This window comes from Callorhinchus milii, unplaced genomic scaffold (assembly GCF_018977255.1).
Source record: "Callorhinchus milii isolate IMCB2004 unplaced genomic scaffold, IMCB_Cmil_1.0 Scaffold3, whole genome shotgun sequence".
Lineage (NCBI taxonomy): Eukaryota > Metazoa > Chordata > Chondrichthyes > Chimaeriformes > Callorhinchidae > Callorhinchus > Callorhinchus milii.
The window spans coordinates 7158647-7178975 of NW_024704744.1; the positions used below are offsets into that span (position 1 = coordinate 7158647).

The following is a 20329-nucleotide window of genomic DNA, read 5'->3' on the forward strand; positions in this document are numbered from 1 at the left end:
CTTCTTCGAGAGGATCTGTGGATCTTTGACTTTTGACCTGACCTCGACTTTAAACCAGGGGGTCTGGAACTGGGCTCACTGATGCTGCATTCACCCGACTTGCTACATTCCTCAACCCTTCTCTCAACACACATCGCACCAGCGTACTTGATTCCACATCCAGTTCAGACAACCAGTCACATAGGCTCTTCTTACATGATATATTTTGATCACTCTATCCACGACTGTTTGTGGGACACTGCTGTGTGCAATTGGCTGCCGCGTTTCGCCCACAAAATGCACTGTCAATCCACTTTACAATATTCTGTGAAGCTTTGAGACGTCTTAATGATATGATAATGCGCTACATCAAGTGGAAGGATTATTATTATTATTACGAGCGGAAGAAATTGATGCTTCATAACAGATTCTGTGTGATAAATATAATACTGAAATTTCAAGCACTTTGAGACTTCCTCTTGATATGAAAGGCACAATATAAATGTAAATTGTACTGGAATTGTATATAATAATCTTTGCATTTAATATGTAGACTTATCATGTCATCGAGACATCTCAAAGTGCTTTACAGGTTATACTGTAAAGTGCAGTGACTGTGTTTTATAGAACCATTTTTCACTCTTGGATCGCTATCACAGAAATTTCGGTGCAACTTGTATTTCGACTGAGTTGCCAGCACCAGATCAATAGCCATTGGAAGAAAATGTGTTTATAGTAAATAAATACACAAAACATAATAATAAATAATAATCCTTGCATTTGATATAGCGCTTTTCACGTCGGAAGGATGTCCCAAAGCGCTTCACAGAACACACTGTAAAGTGAATTGACTGTATATTTATGGGCGAACGCGGCAGCCAATTGCGCACAGCAATGTCCCACAAACAGTCGTAGATTGAAAATGAACAATTTATTATTGTTTGGGTTTTGGAGGGATTATTATTAGGCTCTGTGTGGAGTAAGGAAACTTGCCCAAGGTTTCGCCCTGCCTGGAATTGAACTCAGGTCTCTCGCTTGCAAAGCGAGTGCTCTAACCACTGAGCTACAGGACTCCACATATTTACTTCAGGAGTAGTAAAAACTGGAATTCAGTGGAATTTTGGTCAGCCAGAGGTCAGACACGTATAGAAACCCATCACCATGCTTAAGAGTGTCCAAATCAGACCGAGGCTTCCATGCATCCCACTTAAACCTAGAAATGTGTAGGTGGTGTTTTATATTGCAGGATTTAATAGAAGTATTACTTTTCGCATAGAGGGTAATTAATGACTGCAACAAGTTTACTAGGAAGGGAGGTTCAGGCCAGGACACTAGGCTCATTTAAGAAACAGTTTAACACTATGATGGGAGGACTGTATTCTGGAAGGATGCGATCAAATAATTGAAGTATTTTTTTCATTGAGTGAAGGAAACTGGAAGTGTGACATGCCAACTCCCTTCTCTTTTCGAATGGTGATCATTAATATTTCATCCAACAGTGCAGAACACCCTTAGTTAGCAATGCATTGGCATGTCAGACTAAATCATTTGGGACTTTGGGCGAGAGTGCTGCCATTGAGCTAGGCTAATAGTTGGTGTTATCAAATTCCTGTGGGCTCAGCTCTATTTTATGCATTGCTTCATACTAAATTTGCAATTGCTTTCTGAAACATTCTTATTAAAAAAAAAAATAAAGGGGATGATAAGTTTATTAAGAATGCTGCATACTTTGCCAGTTTTTCCAATCGACAGCATCGTGTGCCGAACACATATTTTACTGTTGGGTAGGTATTGAGTAGAAAAATGTGATGTATTTTTATAGATTAACAGAATGAGTTACGAAATCTGTGTTGTGAAACACGGCATCGACTCTGTTGTTTCGAAACATGTTTTCCCGTTGTTTGTCAGTTAAGCGCTTTACGGTAAAAATCCTAAGAAGTGCTTTGCATCATTTTGGCAATGTAATGAAATGCTATATATAATAATAATAATCCAATATAATAATCTTGCATTTGTCATAGCGCCTTATCAGGTCTTTGAGATATCTCAACGGGCTTCTCAGAATATACTGTGAATTGAATTGACTGTATATTTTGTGGGCAAAATGCATATATATCAAACGCAAGGCTGAAAGCTATTTACTATCTATTATATTATTCTGTCTTTGCTGTAGACAAGTGCGGAGATTCAGCCATGGATCTAGTCTTTCTGCTGGATGGATCAAAGAGCGTTCTCCCTCAGAACTTCGAGAAGGTCAAGGATTTCGTCAACGGAATTGTGGATTCCATCAGCATTGGGCGGCAGGGCTCCAGGGTGGGAGTGGTCCAGTACAGCAGTAATGTCAGGACCGAGTTCACCCTTGACCAACACCGCACCAAAGAGGAGATCAAAGAGGCCGTGAAGAGGATCTCGTACATGCAGGAGGGGACAGCCACTGGCAGGGCCATCCGCCATCTCATCGAGAAGAGCTTCTCAGGGGAGGAAGGTGCCAGGTGCCTGAGTCTGGGTGTGCGGAGAGTGGCTATCGTGGTGACAGACGGCAGGTCGGCTGATGATGTCACGGTGCCCGCTCGCGCCGCGCACCACGCCGGAATTGTCCTCTTCACGATCGGAGTGACCGGAAGCACGGACGAGACGGAGCTGAGAGCCATGGCCTCCCAACCCCACAGCCAGTACCTGCATCACGTGGACGACTTTAATTTGCTAGAAAAGGTCAAACTGCAGCTGGCGGGCGGTCAGTGTAAGCTGAGGCTGTGTCAGGGCACGGTAGGGAGTGAGAGGGCTCCAGGTACGGCTTGTCAACTGGATGCATTTGCATGTGCTCGGTGAACCTTTCCATCGTTCCACCACTCAACTGCATGACCAGTGTATGGATGTCACTTGTGGCAGCTCGTTGTATCTTTTCTGAACATACCAATGGAACTGTTGTGTTACACCTGTTCTCTCCTTGACTCTCTCCCCCCTCCAACCTGTCCAGCATCTGACTAATTGCAAAATCAATGTCTTCAACTGATGGGGCACAACTTTTTCTTTCAATATAAAGGTTGCATGAAAATGGCACAACTTATGTAACTAACACGTGCGCTATTTAGCGTGCACTTGCCTGTCTGCGGCTGCACTGCACGTGTGTGGCCTTGTGTGTCTATGTGCACGAGCCTCTGTATGTCAATGTGTTCTTCTTTATCTGTGATGTCTTTTTTGATGTAATGTACGTGACTTAAATGGAGGTCTGATGATTTAAAGATTCTTTCGTCACAAAACTTCGCTTCCCCCTTTACGACCACCTGATTGTTAACATAACACTCACTTTTTTTAAAAAAATCTTCAGATCAGATCTCGCCCATCAGTAGGAATAAATAGAAATCGATTTTGTTTTAAAGGCTTTTATTCTCTCTCTCCAGGGGTTGACTTTCTGAAGGAATTCCAGGTGTCTGAATCAGAGGACATTACACAGGTGAATGGATCTCAACCTCAGAACACAGCTTTCCGCCTCAGTCCTTCAGTCCAGCTGAAAAAGGAAATGGGGTATGGTTTTTCACACTGCAAGACATGACAAAAACAACTTGAATTTAGATTTAGTGCCTTTCACAGTGGTGGGGTTGGATGCTGAGCAAGGAAGAAGGGAAGTGACAATAGGTCAAAGAGATAGGTTCAAGGTATTTAAAGACCCAGATGGGAAGAGGAAGGCGAACAGGTTACAAGGAAGGTTGATTGAGGCCAGGACAACAAACATTTAAAACATAACTCAATGCTAGAGTGGGTGTTCTGGAAGCATCTGATCAAATGGCCAGAAGAGCCTTCAGCATCTTAACAAATCTTTTGATCTTGTGATTTCCCACCCTACTCAAGCTTCAACTCTCTATGAGGCACTTTCAGGCGTTTAACCATGGGAAAGATGCGATGTAACTGCAGCCCGAGTTCTCTCCCACACCAGGCCCCGTGAACCTATCAACCCCATCCATTGGCTCCTCACCCCTGCAGCAAGTTTGTTCTCACCTTCAAATCCTTCCACAGTCTCGCTCCATCCTACCTTCGTGACCGCATTCAACGTTATCTACCCGGCCGCTAACTTTCACTCAGTGAGCACCAGCCTGCTCATGTCCCCCTCCCTATTTGCCCCACCATTGCCAGGATGTCTTTGAAACATTCTGCTGTCACTTTCTGGTGGATGTTGAGGGGGATATGGATGGGTAGGAGGGTGAGTAGGTAGGAAGGCTAAACATAAGGGTGTTGAATAGCAGGATCAGAGGATGCAGCCTGCGATTGAAGGAGGGTAAATTCAGAACAAATCTGTGGAAACACTATTTCAGTGAGCAAGTAGTAAATGTATGGAACAGGCTCCCGAGGGAGACGGAGGAAGCAGAAAGTGTTGGTTCTTTCATGGACAAATTAGATAGATTTCTGTTAGGAAATAATATCTTGAGATACAATGTATAGTTTGGGACATGACATGTGCACGCGACTGTCAGGATGGTGGAAAGCGTACTTGATGGACTTTAGTCTTCTTTCACCAAGAAAATTCTTACGTTCTTATGTTCTTATTTGTTTAAGATGAGCCATTGTTGAGTTCTTGTTTCAGTGCAGTAAAATAATCGAACCTGACAACGCCAAATGTTTCACTTTAGAGATTTGTATCCAGATGGGATTCCTTCCGAATATTCCATCATAGCCACGTTCAAAATGCTGGGAGACGCATCCCGGAGCATTTGGAATTTATGGGAAGTTAGCGACGCTGACGGAAGGGAACAAGTTGGCATCCGTTTCTTCGGAGACTCAAAATCCCTGGACTTTTTCTATAGAACTCCCTCTGACACACTGATGTTCCAAACCTTCACCACCGTCGATGTACTTTTTGATGGTTCATGGCACAAGTTACTGCTTAGTGTGAAAAAGAATGAGATCACATTACTGATAGACTGTAAGGAGGTCAGCACTGCCCAGGTTAATGACAAGCAGCCGATCAGTGGGAATGGTTACACATCAATAGCAAAACGAGCCCTGGAAGATTCATCAGTTTCAGTAAGTTATTGGCAGCTTGTGTGAGAGCAGGAATTCCTTGCCTCAGAGCGCTTTACAAACCCCGTGTGATTTTCAAAATAGCGGTGATAGATTAAAAGATTAAAGATTTATAGATCAAAACCCGTATTCCAGTCTGACCCTGCGTTTTTCACCTGAGCTCAATTTTGTGCAAATATAAAATCAGTCATTCACTTCATGGCTGTTTTTTTGGACATTTGCTGGGCTCAAAGTGGCTGCTGCATTAGTCACTGCAATCCTGTGAAGCACTTTGAAACATTTTGATGACATGAAAAGGTACTTCTAACAAATGCAAGAATAAAGCTCTGATGACTGTGTTGCATATCAATGTAACCAAATCTCCAAACTAATGGAAAGCTGAATCGGAACATAGAAAATCTAGAGGACCAGAAGAGACTACAAAAACATGTTGAAAATCATGAATCCTACACCATTCTTTTGGAATACAATTCCATCTGGTCTAGATTCACTTGGACTGTATTGGAGTATCAGCCTACTCCATGGATCACCAACCAGTCGATCACAGCTTGGTGGCGCTCTTGCACACGATCCAAAAGCCAAGAGGAAGGAGTGATAGAACTGTATAGTTATTTAGTCTAATTGAAAGCAAAACCAGATGCATGAAATATTTCAGTTTCGGAAGTACTTGATGCATCTCAAAATAAAACTATAAACTTTATTGTTTAAACTGTGGTAAATATTGTTTTCATTCAGCATGTGCAACATGACACCTAGCAGTGATTGAATGATTGGAGATGCCTGCCCAGTCAACATATGCTCAAAGATCTGACATTGGTCCTGAACCCACAACATTTTGACCCAAAGGCAAAAGTGCTAACAACTGAGCCACTTTAACTCTGTAAAAGTTGAACAAAAGCTTCATTTTATTTCTTTAAAAAACACATTATCTTGGTCATCATTGCAACTAAAAAAGTAAATCCCATAGTAATACAATAAAAGCGTATATTAAATATATATTATGCCATTCACGTCGGGAGGATATCCCAAGCCGCTTGACAGTCTTGGCTGGGCACTGTACTGTTTGGATAGCAAAATGTCACTTGATAAACTTTTGGGTGTTTGTTCTTTAGCTCGATCTGCAGCAACTGGAGCTGTATTGTAATGCGGACAAAGCCTTTTCAGAAGGATGTTGTGAGCTTTCAGATCTGGTGAGTGTGTTACATTCAGACTATTTTAAAACGGTTTTCGACGTTTTACAAATAAATCCAGTGAACCATTCTCAGAGTGGCTAGATTTACCCTGATTTGATGTATGGGGTCAAAAAATCCATTGTAATCTTACCTCGTTTTGAATTTAGAAACACAAATTGGGGTGAAATTTGCAAGTTAACTTGTTCTGACCATCATGAGCCCTATCACACAGGACTTGGGACCAAGTGTTGCTAATTTCTTCCTCTGTCGATCATTGGTGCTGGTCTGTGATTTCTTGATCCCCCGTCATCAGCAGGTCCACCGTTTCCCTATTTGGCTCCACGGGAAGTAGATTTTCAGTTGAGAAGAACAGGAATCCTAAAAGATTCTGTCAGATGCCTAATCTGTGGCATAGAATTGGCACTATTTTTAGAGCAGAGATTCCTTCACTCTCTACCATTGTGCTGTAGTGAAGGATGGGGAGGGGATGAAGGGGAAGTTGAAAGGGACCATTAATTTAATTGCCAGATACAAAGGCTATCCAATTTCCAATTGAATTCTGCCTTGCTGGATAATCTATTACACACATTTCCTACTTTCTATGTAAAGTAATTAAATCAGAGTGGCTTTACCTTTAATGATTAATGAGATCGAATGTGTGCAGCAGAACCTTCTTCATCTGAAGCAGTCATTGTGATCGTGTGGATTATTGTGAGCTTAAGTCCTTGTTCGTTGTTTAACTGTGATAGATTTACCAATTCCTGTTTCAGTGTGACGGAAGTGTAGAGTACAGTCTTGCTGGGGATCTACCGCATTGCAAGTGTTCCCATGGACAACCAGGAGCACAGGGTAGTACAGGTCCACAGGTAATGAATGCATCCTTTTTCATAGTTCCTTACTGCTCTCCCTAGCTTTACCATCCATGAGCTGCAATTCATCCAAAACTCTACAACCTGAATCTTTACCCACACAAAACTTTGTACACCCATCACCTTAGTCCTTGCCAGGCTCCACTGTGCCCCTGTCTCTCAGCAGATCGATTTCTAGATCCTCACCCTCATCTACAAATCTGGAATCTCCATATCTCTACTTCACTCCTCTTCTTGTGCTCTCCACTTGCTTGCTGCATTTGTCCGCACTCTCTGCATGCATTACTCGGCACGTATAATCTGAGTGTAATTATCTTCACACTAGGGGCAGGAAGGGCAAAAAGGCACAGCCGGAGAGCCTGGAAGACCAGGAAACCAGGTAAAAATGACACATGCCACTGGGCCTGAAATTCCACCTAGTCTTATCCTGTAAAGCGATTTTGTCTTAACTGATATCCTCCGGAGGTACGGGTAAGGCAATTTAACTTGGGCTTGCTGTACTTACTAACTCCTTGGGACTGAGCTGGTTCATTGGTGAAACCTCTCACAATGTGGTGGTTTCTGTGGTCTGGGTCCTGAGCCAGACATGTCCACAGTTCTCCAGTTCTCCAAATGATGACAGACTAGATATCCTGATAGGAATTCTCGACCCTTATTAATCCTGCAAGTCAACTCCCTGAAGGGTAGCATTATTTAGCTGGACAAGCAGGGGGAAGTTTGCCAGTCAAGCTGTGTGGTTTTTGTTGGTTAAACTCCAGTAGTACCTCAATGCACACACTGCGGTTCCCAATCTTGCAATCCTGTGCCTACAATCTCTGGAAATAGCTAAGCAGTGTGTCCATCCAGGGAATTAAGATAATATCCGGAATGAGTGGTATAACCTAACAGTAAAGTAGAGGAATTGGGGTTATTTTCACAGTCCTATAGCACAGTGGTTAACATAATAATAATAATAATAATAATCTTTGCATTTGATATAGCGCTTTTCACGTCGGGAGGACGTCCCAAAGCGCTTCACAGAACACACTGTAAAGTGAATTGACTGTACATTTGTGGGCGAACGCGGCAGCCAATTGCGCACAGCAATGCTCGCCTTCCAAACATTGCCTTGTGTAATTGGCTTCTAATAATAATAATAATCCTTGCATTTGATATAGCGCTTTTCACGTTCTTCTAGACGTCTCAAAGTGCTTCACAGGATAGACTGTAAAGTGAATTGATTGTATATTTGTGGGCAAAACGCGGCAGCCAATTGCGCACAGCAGTGTCCCACAAACAGTCGTGGATTGAGTGACCAACTTATTATTGTTTTTTTTCTTGAGGGATTATTATCAGGCATGTGGAGTAAGGAAACTTGCCCAAGGTTTCGCCCTGCCGGGAATCGAACCCAGATCTCTCGCTTGCGAGGCGAGTGCTCTAACCACTGAGCTACACAGTAAATCCAATTTACAATAAATTGTGTGAAGCGCTTTGAGACGTCTCAAAGACTTGATAAGGCTCTATATCAAACGCAAGGATTATTATTGTTATATTCATTGGAGGTTAATGTTTAAAACTATATATTGAGCTGTGACTGTTTTTTCATGTAGGGCATAAGAGGTGACACAGGCGCTTATGGGAGGTTTGGTGACACCGGACCTCAGGTGAGGTTTTCATTGTTTTAATGAGGTTTTGTTTTCTTTGTATTGATCTGTTTGGACCTTTATCTGAAGGTTTTCTTTCACTCTAGGGCATCGTTGGAATAAAGGGAAACAAAGGAGTGTCAGGAAGACCAGGCCAAAGTGTAAGTTTTTTCTGTAGAGCAATTTTCTACTTTAACATTTCCACTTTTTGGGAGGGTTGGTGGGGGGAGCGAAAGAGATAACGGGGCGGTCCTTCTTGGGGTTGAGCTAGCTCCAATACATTGTGCTTGTAAACCGGCCGTCTATTTTCTGAGTCAGTGGGACCCACAGTACTCCAAGGCACTGTTGAATACAGTCCAGGCAGCTTGGCTCATCAGCAGTACTTTGATGAGCAGACCAGTCACTGGGGGCAGGGATTTTTCCCCTCTCTGCTCCAGTTAATCTCTCCCAGAAGCCAAAGCCTTAACAGGTAGGGTGGTCCCAGTTGGACAAGCAGTGGAAAGCTTGCCAGACAGTGCTCTCATTGGCAAGCTATGCAGTTTTAGCTGGTTAGACTCCAGTAGTAATCCCAATGCACACTTTGGGACTCTCAAGTCTTGGCTCTTCCTAACCTATGTCAAATGCGCTCTGGAATTTGATAAATAAGATGTGTCCCTTCAAGGAGAGAGTGCACATTCCCTTCCAAACAGTGACATTTTCTTGGATAAGTAGCAAACATAGGTGAAACTCTCAGTCTGGTTTGGACAGTTTGATCCTCTTAAGCATAGTCATGGCTAACAAATGTTAACGCACAGTGGGGTTTATTGTGCTACACTCAGAAACAAATTTGCAAGTAATTCCAGTAAGAAAATATGCAGTGTTCTGACCCACTGGAATTCTACTGCAACTTGGTTATATTCCTCTCCTGATTCATAAATATATTGCCAAATTGAGTTGCTCATTTCATTGCCATTCACGGGTTGTTGCTGGTGCAGACTAGTTGAATGTTGACCATATTCACCTAATTTCTGATCAGTTCTCTTTCATCTTACGCTTTGGCATGTTGATTTTCATGTGAAGGGACGCTGTCGAAATATAAATCGCTGTTGCTCCTGTTATTGTTGAACCAATCTGGAGCGGGGACCCATAGGTAGGGTGACACATTTCTGATACTGTCAGGAACCAAAAAACCTAGAAATGTACATATAGCAACAGAAGAGTTCCACCGTGTCTGTGCTGGCTTCCCATATCCCTATAGTTGATAATGCTGTTTGTTTGTGAATCTGTCCCAGGTATCGTATTTTACACCTCATCGTGTCAATCATTTATTTTCTAAACGATTCCCAGGAATAGATTTATTCCACATTCAAGCAAATGCATTTGCTCTTTCCTGTCAGGGTGTACCAGGTCCTAAAGGATACAAGGGATTTCAAGGAGGTGTGGGGTTTAAGGTGAGTTTATACAGTAAAGTCTTGTTATAATGTAATCTTTGATTGCAGTGGGGTCGGGGTGGGGGGTGGTGGAATCCATAAAATGCACTGTGCTATAATACAGGGCAGGTTATTGCACTCCATCCTGTGTATCAGTCAGTGAATTATTAATGTGTCAAACTTGCTTATTTTGTAGCACTCTCATAGCACTCTGACCTCGGGGAGACAGAAGGTTGTGGGTTCAATCTCCATGAGCTCACAGTCTAGGCTGTACCACTGTATCACACTCTAATACTACATTTGTTCACTCAATCCACAACTGTGTTTGTGGTTCACTGCTGTGAGCAACTGGCTGCTACATCCACCCACAAAATACAAAGTCGATTCACTTTACAGTCAATTTTGTGACGTGCTTTGAGATGTCTCGACGCCGTGATAAGGCCATATATCAAAATGCAAGGATTATCAGAGGTCAGAGAGAAAGGACAAACAAACTGCTTTCAATTTTCTCAGAAGCGACTGCTTTGTTTCAGGGAGTGTTGGGAGAACCTGGAGCAAGAGGAGAAGTAGGGCCAAAAGGTGAAAAGGTATGTATTAGATAACAAGAATTATAAATAAACATAGCGCTGTACCAGTTTGCATAACCATCTGGAATTTATCATAAGAGATGCGTTATGCGACACCACAAATTTTATCTAGATATAACAATTTATTGCAAGTTTGCAATAGATGTTCAGATGAAGAACATTCAACTTCAACATTCAGCCAATTTGTTTTCATCCTTTTGGAATATCCATGCTACTGTAGTCCCTATATAACATCAAGCTGTTTCTTCAATAAATCCTGCGTCCTGACCTCAGATACGCTTCCTGGTAACACAGGCTTGAAGACCCCAGGGTGTGTAGCAGTACTGCTGGAATTTAGCTAAAACATCATAAATTGCCATTCAAAATACTGTCTGAGAAGCTTCCCATTGCTTGGCCAGGTAGGACCACTCTATCCATTAGGGCTTTGGATTGCAGGGATAACAGGAGCCGAGAGGGAATAATCTCTGCCATTAGTGCCATTGAGGCAGGCCAACTGGTCTGTCATCAACAATGCCTTAGAGATCTGTGGACTTATGGTTTATGTTCCCAGGTTTGGAAATCAGATTACTAAGACTGCCACAAAGGAGGTATTTCATTGCCAGACATGTCACTTGGGAACCAAGTCAACACTAAAGAGCCCTGCTTGCCTCCCCCATTAAGGAGGATAGGAATATTTGAAAAGAGAATTGGATATTATAAAAGCAACTTGTTGCTGTTGCTTTCCAACTTTTTGAGTTTCCTGTAACTACAACCTCTCAATATTGAAGGCTCTTGACTATCTCTCTTGTTGATTAAAGAATTTACAATTCATCAGCAGCAATGATTTAGGACAATACTACCGCCTGAAGGATTATTGATATGCTCTCCTCAGAAGGAAGAGACAACATAATGTATCCTAGTTTTCTATTTAGTATTTGTATCTATGTGAAGTCAATGCACATTGTACAACCTCAAAGAGAAGTTATTTTGAGCAAAGCGAAATAGATAGTAACTGAGAGAATTCGATAAGCTGAAAGCAGACACTATAAAAATGGTGACAGTCACTCACAAGCAGTATCTGGATATTACCATTAAAATAATCCTGTCATATAGGAGTAACTTTGCTGTTTATTGTATTCCTGTTCACCTCCTCAGGGAGCTAGAGGCATCGTGGGACAAGAAGGCATTTGGGGATTTCCAGGAATAAAGGTAAGGAGAATTATTTATAATTACAAATATCCCTTTCTTTGGTAGCTGTGTCCAATCAGCCCTGGTAACATTCCTAGTAAATGTCACTTTGCCTGTCTGATTATATTATTACATAGAATAATTTTTTCCCCTGCTGTGCGCAATTGGCTGCCGCGTTTGACACACAAAATATACAGTCAACTCAATTTATAATATATTCTACGAAGCACTTGGAGTCGTCTCAATTACGTGATAAGGATCTATAACAAATGCAAGGATTATTATTATTATTATACTCTATGACCTTTGTACAATTTTTCAGGGTGACGAGGGGTTCCATGGTGTCAAAGGCGACCAAGGCCCACCAGGAACCAGGGTAATTCTGTCTTTTGTTTTGCATGTTTTTCGTGTGTTTTTAAATGTTTTTTGCGTTCATTTATTTTTCGAATGTTTCCCCCTCATTGGTAAGTGCCTCTGCTCCAGGTTCCTGGCCCTTCTCTGTCTGGAGGGTGGTTCCACAGGCTCTGGTTGCCCTCTCGTGCTTATTGTTCATGTGTGAGCCTTGCCAGTGAGTGTCGGCAGACCACTCGACTGTAGAGGGTATCACAGCTCTGATTTCTTCCCACCTCTCTGCCATAAATGTGCTTTATCAGTAGAGGGTGCTGGAGGGGACAAGGCGCAGAAAACACAGCTGATTTTGCCCCCCTCTGACCCCAGCAAGGCTAGGGCTGATTTAACCTCTTGAGACCAGCGAACTCAGCAGCGACTGGGATTCAATTCAATCCAACAAGCTCCAGCTGGTCTGTAAACTACAGCTCCATTCACCGCACATTGGGGCTGCCCCATTCTTGTGCAATTTTTTTATTTTAATATTTCTATGTGATAAACTTTGAAGGAGCAAAGAGGAACAAAGAATAATAACAAAACAAACATTAGAACGGATTACATTAAGCAATGATAATGCTCACATTAAAATGTCACTGAGGTGAATGGAGAGCATTTATTATGAATTACTTTAAGCTTCTTAAATAAACCTCAAAAATGTCCTGTTTCGACTCAAAACATCCACAAGACATTATATAATAACTGTGTCTTGGTCACATCACTTAACAGTAGATTCTCACCCACACAAACACACAGTCACTCCACTGTACTGTAAATCCTGCAAGGAGTTTTGACATATGTCCTCCTCAGGTGAAAGGCTTGTAAGGATTATTCTAGATGGCGTAAAAATTCCGCCTTTGCATTTCTGATCTAAGGAAACACCTTTACTGTAGATTGGTGACTGTGTATTTTGTTAATACATCGTGGAGTCCTGTAGCTCAGTGGTTAGAGCACTCGCTTTGCAAGCGAGAGACCAGAGTTCAATTCCAGGCAGGTCAGGGCGAAACCTTGGACAAGTTTCCTTACTCCACACAGAGTCTAATAATAATCCCTCCAAAACAAAAAACAATAATAAATTGGTCATTTTCAATCTATGACTGTTTGTGGGACATTGCTGTGCGCAATTGGCTGCTGCGTTCGCCCACAAATATACAGTCAATTCACTTTACAGTGTGTTCTGTGAAGCGCTTTGGGACGTCCTCCCGACGTGAAAAGCGCTATATCAAATGCAAGGATTATTATTATTATTATTATTATTATTATTATTATTATTATTATTATTATTATTATTATTATTATTATTATTATTATTATTATTATTATTATTATTATTATTATTATTATTATTATTATCACTTCTACTACCTCCCCCTCTCCTTTTTCCCTTCCTTGGTTCTGACCCATTATTGTAAAGTTTTCTGAGAGGTATCCTACATGAACAACTCAACATAAATATAAGTTATTAAGACCGTATATGTATCTATACATACACACTCACACACACACACACACACTCACACACTCACTCACACACACACACACATATTGAGGCTCATGTGTTTTTTATGGTGTTTTTGATTGTCCGTTCGAAATAAATCCTTTATAAACAACTTGAGTTGAAATGTTTCTTTGCAGGGTCTTGTGGGCGATCCAGGATTGCAGGGTTACCAGGGCACAAAGGGAAAACCTGTGAGTCACGTTCTGCAATCCATCATGTAAACCACTGAAATATTTTTGATGGATCTGCTGGTCATGGAGATGATGAATATCACTGCTGGGGAGAGGCAAACCTTTCTGCTCCTTGAATTTGTTGAGAGTATGAAAGGCTCCCATGCCCAAGGACTTTGAAGCATAGTGTTGCTTCTCACTACCTCTCTGACCTACTAAAACTTTACCAACCTGTCCGCTCCCTCCGCTAGGAAGGCATTGACTGCCGCCCTGCCCTCTTCACCATTGGAGGTTTGACCTTCAGCCATTCTGCCTCCACCCTCTGGGACTCCATCCCAGAGCCCCTCCACCTCAGCCCCTACCTTGTATACTTCAAGGCCCGTCTGTCTCAAGACCTTCCTCGTTGACCGTGCCTTCAATTATCTTCCCACTTCCACCCCTGCCCCTGCTCTCCAACTCAGCCCCCAGCTTGGCTGCAATTGCCTTCACTGTCCAGTGCCTTGGGACGTCCTTCCGACATGAAAGGAGCTATATAAATGCAATTTTCTGTTGTCATTTGTTATTATTATCTACACCACAGATTAGAAATCAGAATAAAACTCTCTTTGCTACCCTCCACCTGAGTGCACCTTCAAACCATCTTAACAGCCCTTCTGCCCACCTGCCAATTTCATTGTCTGTAAAGATGGAACAGATCTGAGAAGTCATGAAACTATTTGACCTCATTGGGTTCTTTGGGACGTCCTCCTGATGTGAAAGGTGTTCTATAAATGTAACATTTGTTGTTGTTGTTGTGTTGTTGTGTTGTTGTTGTTCTATGCAGGAAACACATTTTACATCCTGATGGGCCTTCAACACCAAACTCATGTGTTGTTTCTGATAACATGCAGACCTTTAAACATAGGAAACTGGAATGTGCAGGGAAAAATAATTGCCTGGCTGGTTCATTTTTAAACACCATCTCTCCTTTTTCTTCTTCCTGTGCTGCTCGCCTTTCATTCCCTTCACCATTGTGAGCAGGGATTCTTCCCACTCAGCTCCTGTTAAGCCTGCAAGTCAAAACTCTGAATGGGTAGGGTTGTCCTAGCTGGACAAGCAGCGGGAAGCTTGCTAGACACTGCTCACAATGGTAAGATATGTGGTTTTAGCTGGTTAAACCCCAGTACTACTGCAAAGCAAACTCAGGGACCCCCAAGCCTTAGCTCTTGCCAACCTGTGCCTAATACTTTCCAGAATTAGGTAAGTAGGATGTGTCCCTCCATGGAGAGTGCACACACCATTCCAGAGTCAGGGAAATTCCAATGTGTAGGAAATATTAACACTATAATCTTCATTTACAAAGAACATCTTTCCTTATCTCTTACCTCCCCCAACCCTTCACCAGAAAAATACTACCCAATTTCCTTTTGAAACTGCCCACAATATCCACCTCTCTCTCAGTGCTACTATTCCCAGATTCCTGATACGCAAGGATAATTTTTGAGTATGAAAAGGGGCTTGTCTGGGTCTATTGATGGGATTACTCCCCAATGATTGAATTACTGCTGATACAAATACTTTATACAGCTCCATTGTAATCACCACCTGTCAATTATGGTAGAGCTGTGCACCTTAAACTATGATATAAATTATATATAATACATTAAATGAGAAGAGGTAATTGGGTCCCATATTTGGAATATGGGGTCAGTGATTTGAAGTTATCTATAAACTCTGTTTAATTTCCAAATGAACAAAATTCCATTTTCTTCCAATAGGGTCTTCCAGGGTTCTCTGGGAACAAAGGAGATACAGGACCAAAGGTACAAGATACAATCTGACTCTTTATAATAATAATAATCCTTGCATTTGCTCTAACACTATCATGTCAAAAAGAGCTTCACAGGTACAGTATGGTGACTGAGTACAGGGACACTTTGCTATAACCTGGACGTTTGGGTCTATCAACTCAGTGATATAACGTAGTGCACTAAAAAATGGCCACAAGTGAGCATCACTTCCTACGTGCTGCACAAGGGCACAGGGATGCTTGCCACTCAGCACAGGAAGTTGCTTCCAGTGTATCATGGGTCCACTGTACACCCAAGTTATAAGCAGATCCACTAAACTGAGATCAGCCTTTACATGTAGGTGAAAGAGACAGCCATTTGCCCATGGCAATGACCCACAAACTGTCATGGAGTGAATGACCAATTAATGGACAGAACATCCTTGTCTTTACGAAATTGCTATGGGATCTTTAACATCCACCCAAGTAGTAGCAGATGAAACCTCTATTTTAAGATCATATCCAAAGGACAGTACCAATCCCTTCCCTATTACTGCACTGGCATGTCAGGATTGACATTGCGTAAAAGCCTTAACATGAGGCTTTGAACCCCCAATATTCTGAGTCAGAGGTGAAAAAAGTGCTACCAACTAAGTGAAGCTGGTGCCGCACACGTCCTTTAAAGTTTTGATGCTTCCTGTTGTTTACAGCACGTGTGTTTCGTTTACAGGGTACGGTTGGCGACCCAGGTCAGCCTGGGAGAGATGGAATTCCGGGAATAGAGGTACGCTCGGGGAAATACATTAAGCAAGTTGGACCGACAGGTTATGGGGGGAGCAGAAGAGCAAGATTAAATGGAGGGGGGTTGGGTAGATGAAATCGGCCCACGGGCCACCGGTTTGTCCACCCAGCAAGAAACTCTTCTTGTCCTTATAGAATCATAGAATTATATAGCACAGAAGGAGGCCATTTGGCCCATTGTGTCTGTGCCGACTCTTTGAAAAGAGTTATCTAATTCAATCCCACTCCCCCGCCCTCTCCCCGTAGCCTTGCTAGCTTCTCCTCCCCAAATAATTATCTAATATGAAGGTATATATGAAGACATAAGCCGTTTACACTCAATAACACTTAATTGTTATTTTCAGGCGTATCAAGGAAAACAGGGGCAGAAGGGAAGACAGGGCTCCGTTGGACCGAAGGTTAATGGGACATTTTCGTTTCAATTATCAAACTAATTTTGAGGGTCACGGAATTGAATTATTTATAGTTTTTCCTTTTTCTTTTTTTAAGGGAGAGAAAGGGTATCCAGGACATCGAGGCCTCGAAGGTCCGATGGGAAAAACGGTGAGTAATAACAAGCAAAAAAGAAAGGAATCCTTGCATCTGATACAGCGCCTCTCGCATTGGGAGGATGTTTCAAAGCAATTACCCTCTATCAAAGGATGCAAGATAAACGCTGCTTAAACGAGTAACAACTTAACTCATTGGGGGGGGAGGGGAGGGGGTGGAGAGAGAGAACAACTTCAAAGCACATTTTAACAATGTTCTTTAATTAAGGGAATTTATTTTGATCGCGTTTTTCCAAATTGGATGAAAGCAACTTTACTGGGAAGATTTTCCTCTCAATATATTATTCCCCCCGTCAAATCCACCCTAAAGACCTCCCTTTTTGATCGTGCTTATGGTCACCTCCCCGCTCCCTCTCCCCTTGGCTCGTTGTCAGACTCCGCCACTGTGAAGTTCTCCAGGATACTGTTCCGTGTGAAGGGCGGTATATAAATGCAAGTTGTCACTGTTATTACAGGGCCAAAAGGGCCAAAAGGGTGATACAGGAATCCCTGCGAGACCAGGTTTTTTTGGAAATCCTGGAATTCAAGTAAGTGTTACTGCAATTTCAAACCTTTGGCACCATTACTTACTATTTTACTTTAAAATCTTCCATTACACATCTGCTTAATTTAAAATCTCCTTTTTACCGCAGGGTCATGAAGGCGATCCAGGAGTAAAAGGATCTAAGGTGCTGATTTCATTTGTCTTAAAGGATGAGGAAAATAGGGGATCGGAGGAGGCCATTTAGCTCATTGAGCCAGTTACATCAGTTTAATAATAATAATAATAATCCTTGCATTTGATACAGCGTTTTTCACGTCTTCTAGACGCGTCAGAAAGGGCTTCACAGAATAGACTGTAAAGTGAATTGACTGTATATTTTGTGGGCAAAACACAGCAGCCAATTGTGCACAGCAATGTCCCACAAACAGTCGTGGATTGATTGACCACATTTTTATTTTGTTTTAATTTTTTTTGTGAAGGGCTTATTAGCCTTGAAAAGCGATCTGCCAATTGACTAACAAGATTATAAAAGTGAAAGACTGTTCTTGCTCTAACTTTAACTTGTGATTTACATCAAAATTATCAGTATTTTAAGATCGGCCTATCCTTTGCTTCTAATCAAAACCTCAAAGTCATAAAGATTTACAGCACAGAGGAGGCCATTTGGCCCATTGAGTCTGCACCGGCTCTCAGAGCAAGCTGTTTCAACAATCCTAGGGTTCTGCCTTTTCCCCGATTCCCTTCAAAACTTTATCCTTCATATACCGGTCTACTTCACCTCTTAAAACCCACAATGGCCTCTGCTTCTACCACCTTATTTGCCATGGCATCCCAAATGCTAACAACTCTCTGTGTGGTAAATGTGATAAATGGTTACTGGGGATGAAAAATACGATATTTTGTAAGAGATTTGATTTCTATTTTCAATCCCAGAGACAGATTTTAAACGATAGTTCACACAATTCCAATTAAGGTAAGTTAGTATCTTATTTTAGCGGCATTCAAATATTGATCTTGACAATCAGGGGTTGGGGGGTGGGCAGGCAATGGAAGAGACCACAGAGCTTAATCATTTTGTCAAGGCCATGGGATAAGAACTGGGCGGGAGAACAGAAAGAAGGAGAGAAGGAAATGTGTTATGAGCTGTTGCATAATTATCCTAATAACTTGGCTTTCATTAGGTGAAAGATTTGTTGAATTGAACTATGCTGTCACTGAAACAAAGGCAGTTCAATTCACTGAGGATGATGAACTGAATGTTAAGCGATATACCTTCTTATCTTGTCAGGGTAAACCAGGCTCCGAGGGAGCTCAGGGCCGTGAAGGACAAAAGGTAATGTGTGAATGGTGCTTTCCAAATCCAGTTGCAGATGGCGTGGTATTGTTGGTTTACAGATCACTGACCTTTCTCAATCTTTCTTTGGTTAAAGGGTGAAAAAGGATCCAAGGGGCCAAAGGGAGAAGTAAGTAAAGGAATTCTGTCACACTGTCTTAAGTAATACATAAATACATACAACAACAACAAATATATAGCACCTTTCATATTGAAAGGATGTCCCAAAGTGCTGAACAGTGAAGGATTCGCACCTGAACTGGGTGTTGAGATCAGGAGGGGTACAGGGCAAGGAGGGTAGGGGTAGGAGGGGGGCTGCAGGCGTGGTCGAAGAGGAGGGTCTTGAGAAGAGTCTTGAAGGAGGCAAGGGAGGGCGTAAGGCGAAGGGACTGTGGGATAGAGTTCCAAAGGGTGGGGGCAGAAAGTTTGAAGGCCTGACCGACGATGATGGGGTAGATGTGGAGCAGTCCAGAGTCTGCTGAATCAATACAGAAATAAATATTCTTTGCATTTGATAAAGCTCTTTGCATGTCTGGAGGGCATCTCAAAGCACTTCATAGCATTTTCTGTATACTCCAGTGGCTGTATTTTGTAGATAAGCAAGACAGCGGATTTGTGTACAACAATGTCCCACAAACATCCCGAAGTGAACGACCAATTTTATCTGAGGGATTGCTGGCCAGTATCCCGGGACAGCAGACTGATTTATCTGTTAAGTACCTTGAGATGTCTTTCCAATGTGAAAGGCGCTACATAAATTTAAAATTTATATTGCACTGTATGTTATTAAATAGTACTATAGAATTTTTAGAGTTAACTTGAGTCGGCAGGTAGGACATCAGTTTAACGTCACATCCAAAGGACGGCTCCTGGTGCAATGCAGGGTCCCCTCAGCGTTGTATTAGAGTGTCAGCCTGTGAGGTCAAAGTCCCAACATGGGGCTTGAACCCTCAAAGTTCAGACTCAGAGGCGAGTGTGCTACCAACTGAGCCAGGATGGCACCGAAGTTGCCAATTATTTTTTATTTTCAAAGTTCAAGTTGCTCAAATGTTTTTTGTTTGTGGTTTGATTTCCAGCCTGGTGACCTGGGACAACATGGCCCATTGGGACATAAGGGCAACAGAGGCACTCCGGGGGAAACAGGCAACCGGGGGCCGCTTGGAGAGAGGGGTGTGACTGGTGATGTCGGGCCTGCCGGGTACCGGGGACCAGCTGGACCTCCGGTTAGTAAAATATATATATATATAATCCTTGCATTTGATATAGCACCTAATCACACCATCGAGACGTCTCAAAGTGCTTTGCAGAATATACCATAAAGTGAATTGACTGTATATTTTGGGGGCGAAATACAATTGTGCACAGCAGTATCCCACAAACAGTCGGGGATTGAGTGACCAAATTATTTTTTTTTTTGAAGGGATTATTACCCCTCACCTGGAAAGTGATCTGCCAATCGACTAACAACCAGGTTCCTACTTACTGCTAGGTAAACAGAGGTGTGTGGAGTAAGGAAACTAGT

At 42.2% G+C, this 20329-nt stretch overlaps 1 protein-coding gene across 1 annotated transcript in view; it reads left to right on the top strand.

The window, feature by feature from the left end:
• Window positions 1–20329, top strand: part of zmp:0000000760 (collagen alpha-1(XXI) chain) — a 36014-nt gene that overhangs the window by 7748 nt on the left and 7937 nt on the right. The window contains exons 4-25 of the mRNA XM_007894067.2: window positions 2153–2767; window positions 3381–3504; window positions 4605–4998; window positions 6108–6185; window positions 6938–7033; window positions 7362–7415; window positions 8626–8679; window positions 8766–8819; window positions 10035–10088; window positions 10601–10654; window positions 11789–11842; window positions 12144–12197; window positions 13841–13894; window positions 15631–15675; window positions 16372–16425; window positions 16787–16840; window positions 16932–16985; window positions 17446–17517; window positions 17623–17658; window positions 18763–18807; window positions 18905–18937; window positions 19884–20030. Coding sequence (XP_007892258.2) covers window positions 2153–2767; window positions 3381–3504; window positions 4605–4998; window positions 6108–6185; window positions 6938–7033; window positions 7362–7415; window positions 8626–8679; window positions 8766–8819; window positions 10035–10088; window positions 10601–10654; window positions 11789–11842; window positions 12144–12197; window positions 13841–13894; window positions 15631–15675; window positions 16372–16425; window positions 16787–16840; window positions 16932–16985; window positions 17446–17517; window positions 17623–17658; window positions 18763–18807; window positions 18905–18937; window positions 19884–20030 — 2279 coding nt within the window. The remainder of the gene's footprint in view (window positions 1–2152; window positions 2768–3380; window positions 3505–4604; window positions 4999–6107; window positions 6186–6937; window positions 7034–7361; window positions 7416–8625; window positions 8680–8765; window positions 8820–10034; window positions 10089–10600; window positions 10655–11788; window positions 11843–12143; window positions 12198–13840; window positions 13895–15630; window positions 15676–16371; window positions 16426–16786; window positions 16841–16931; window positions 16986–17445; window positions 17518–17622; window positions 17659–18762; window positions 18808–18904; window positions 18938–19883; window positions 20031–20329) is intronic.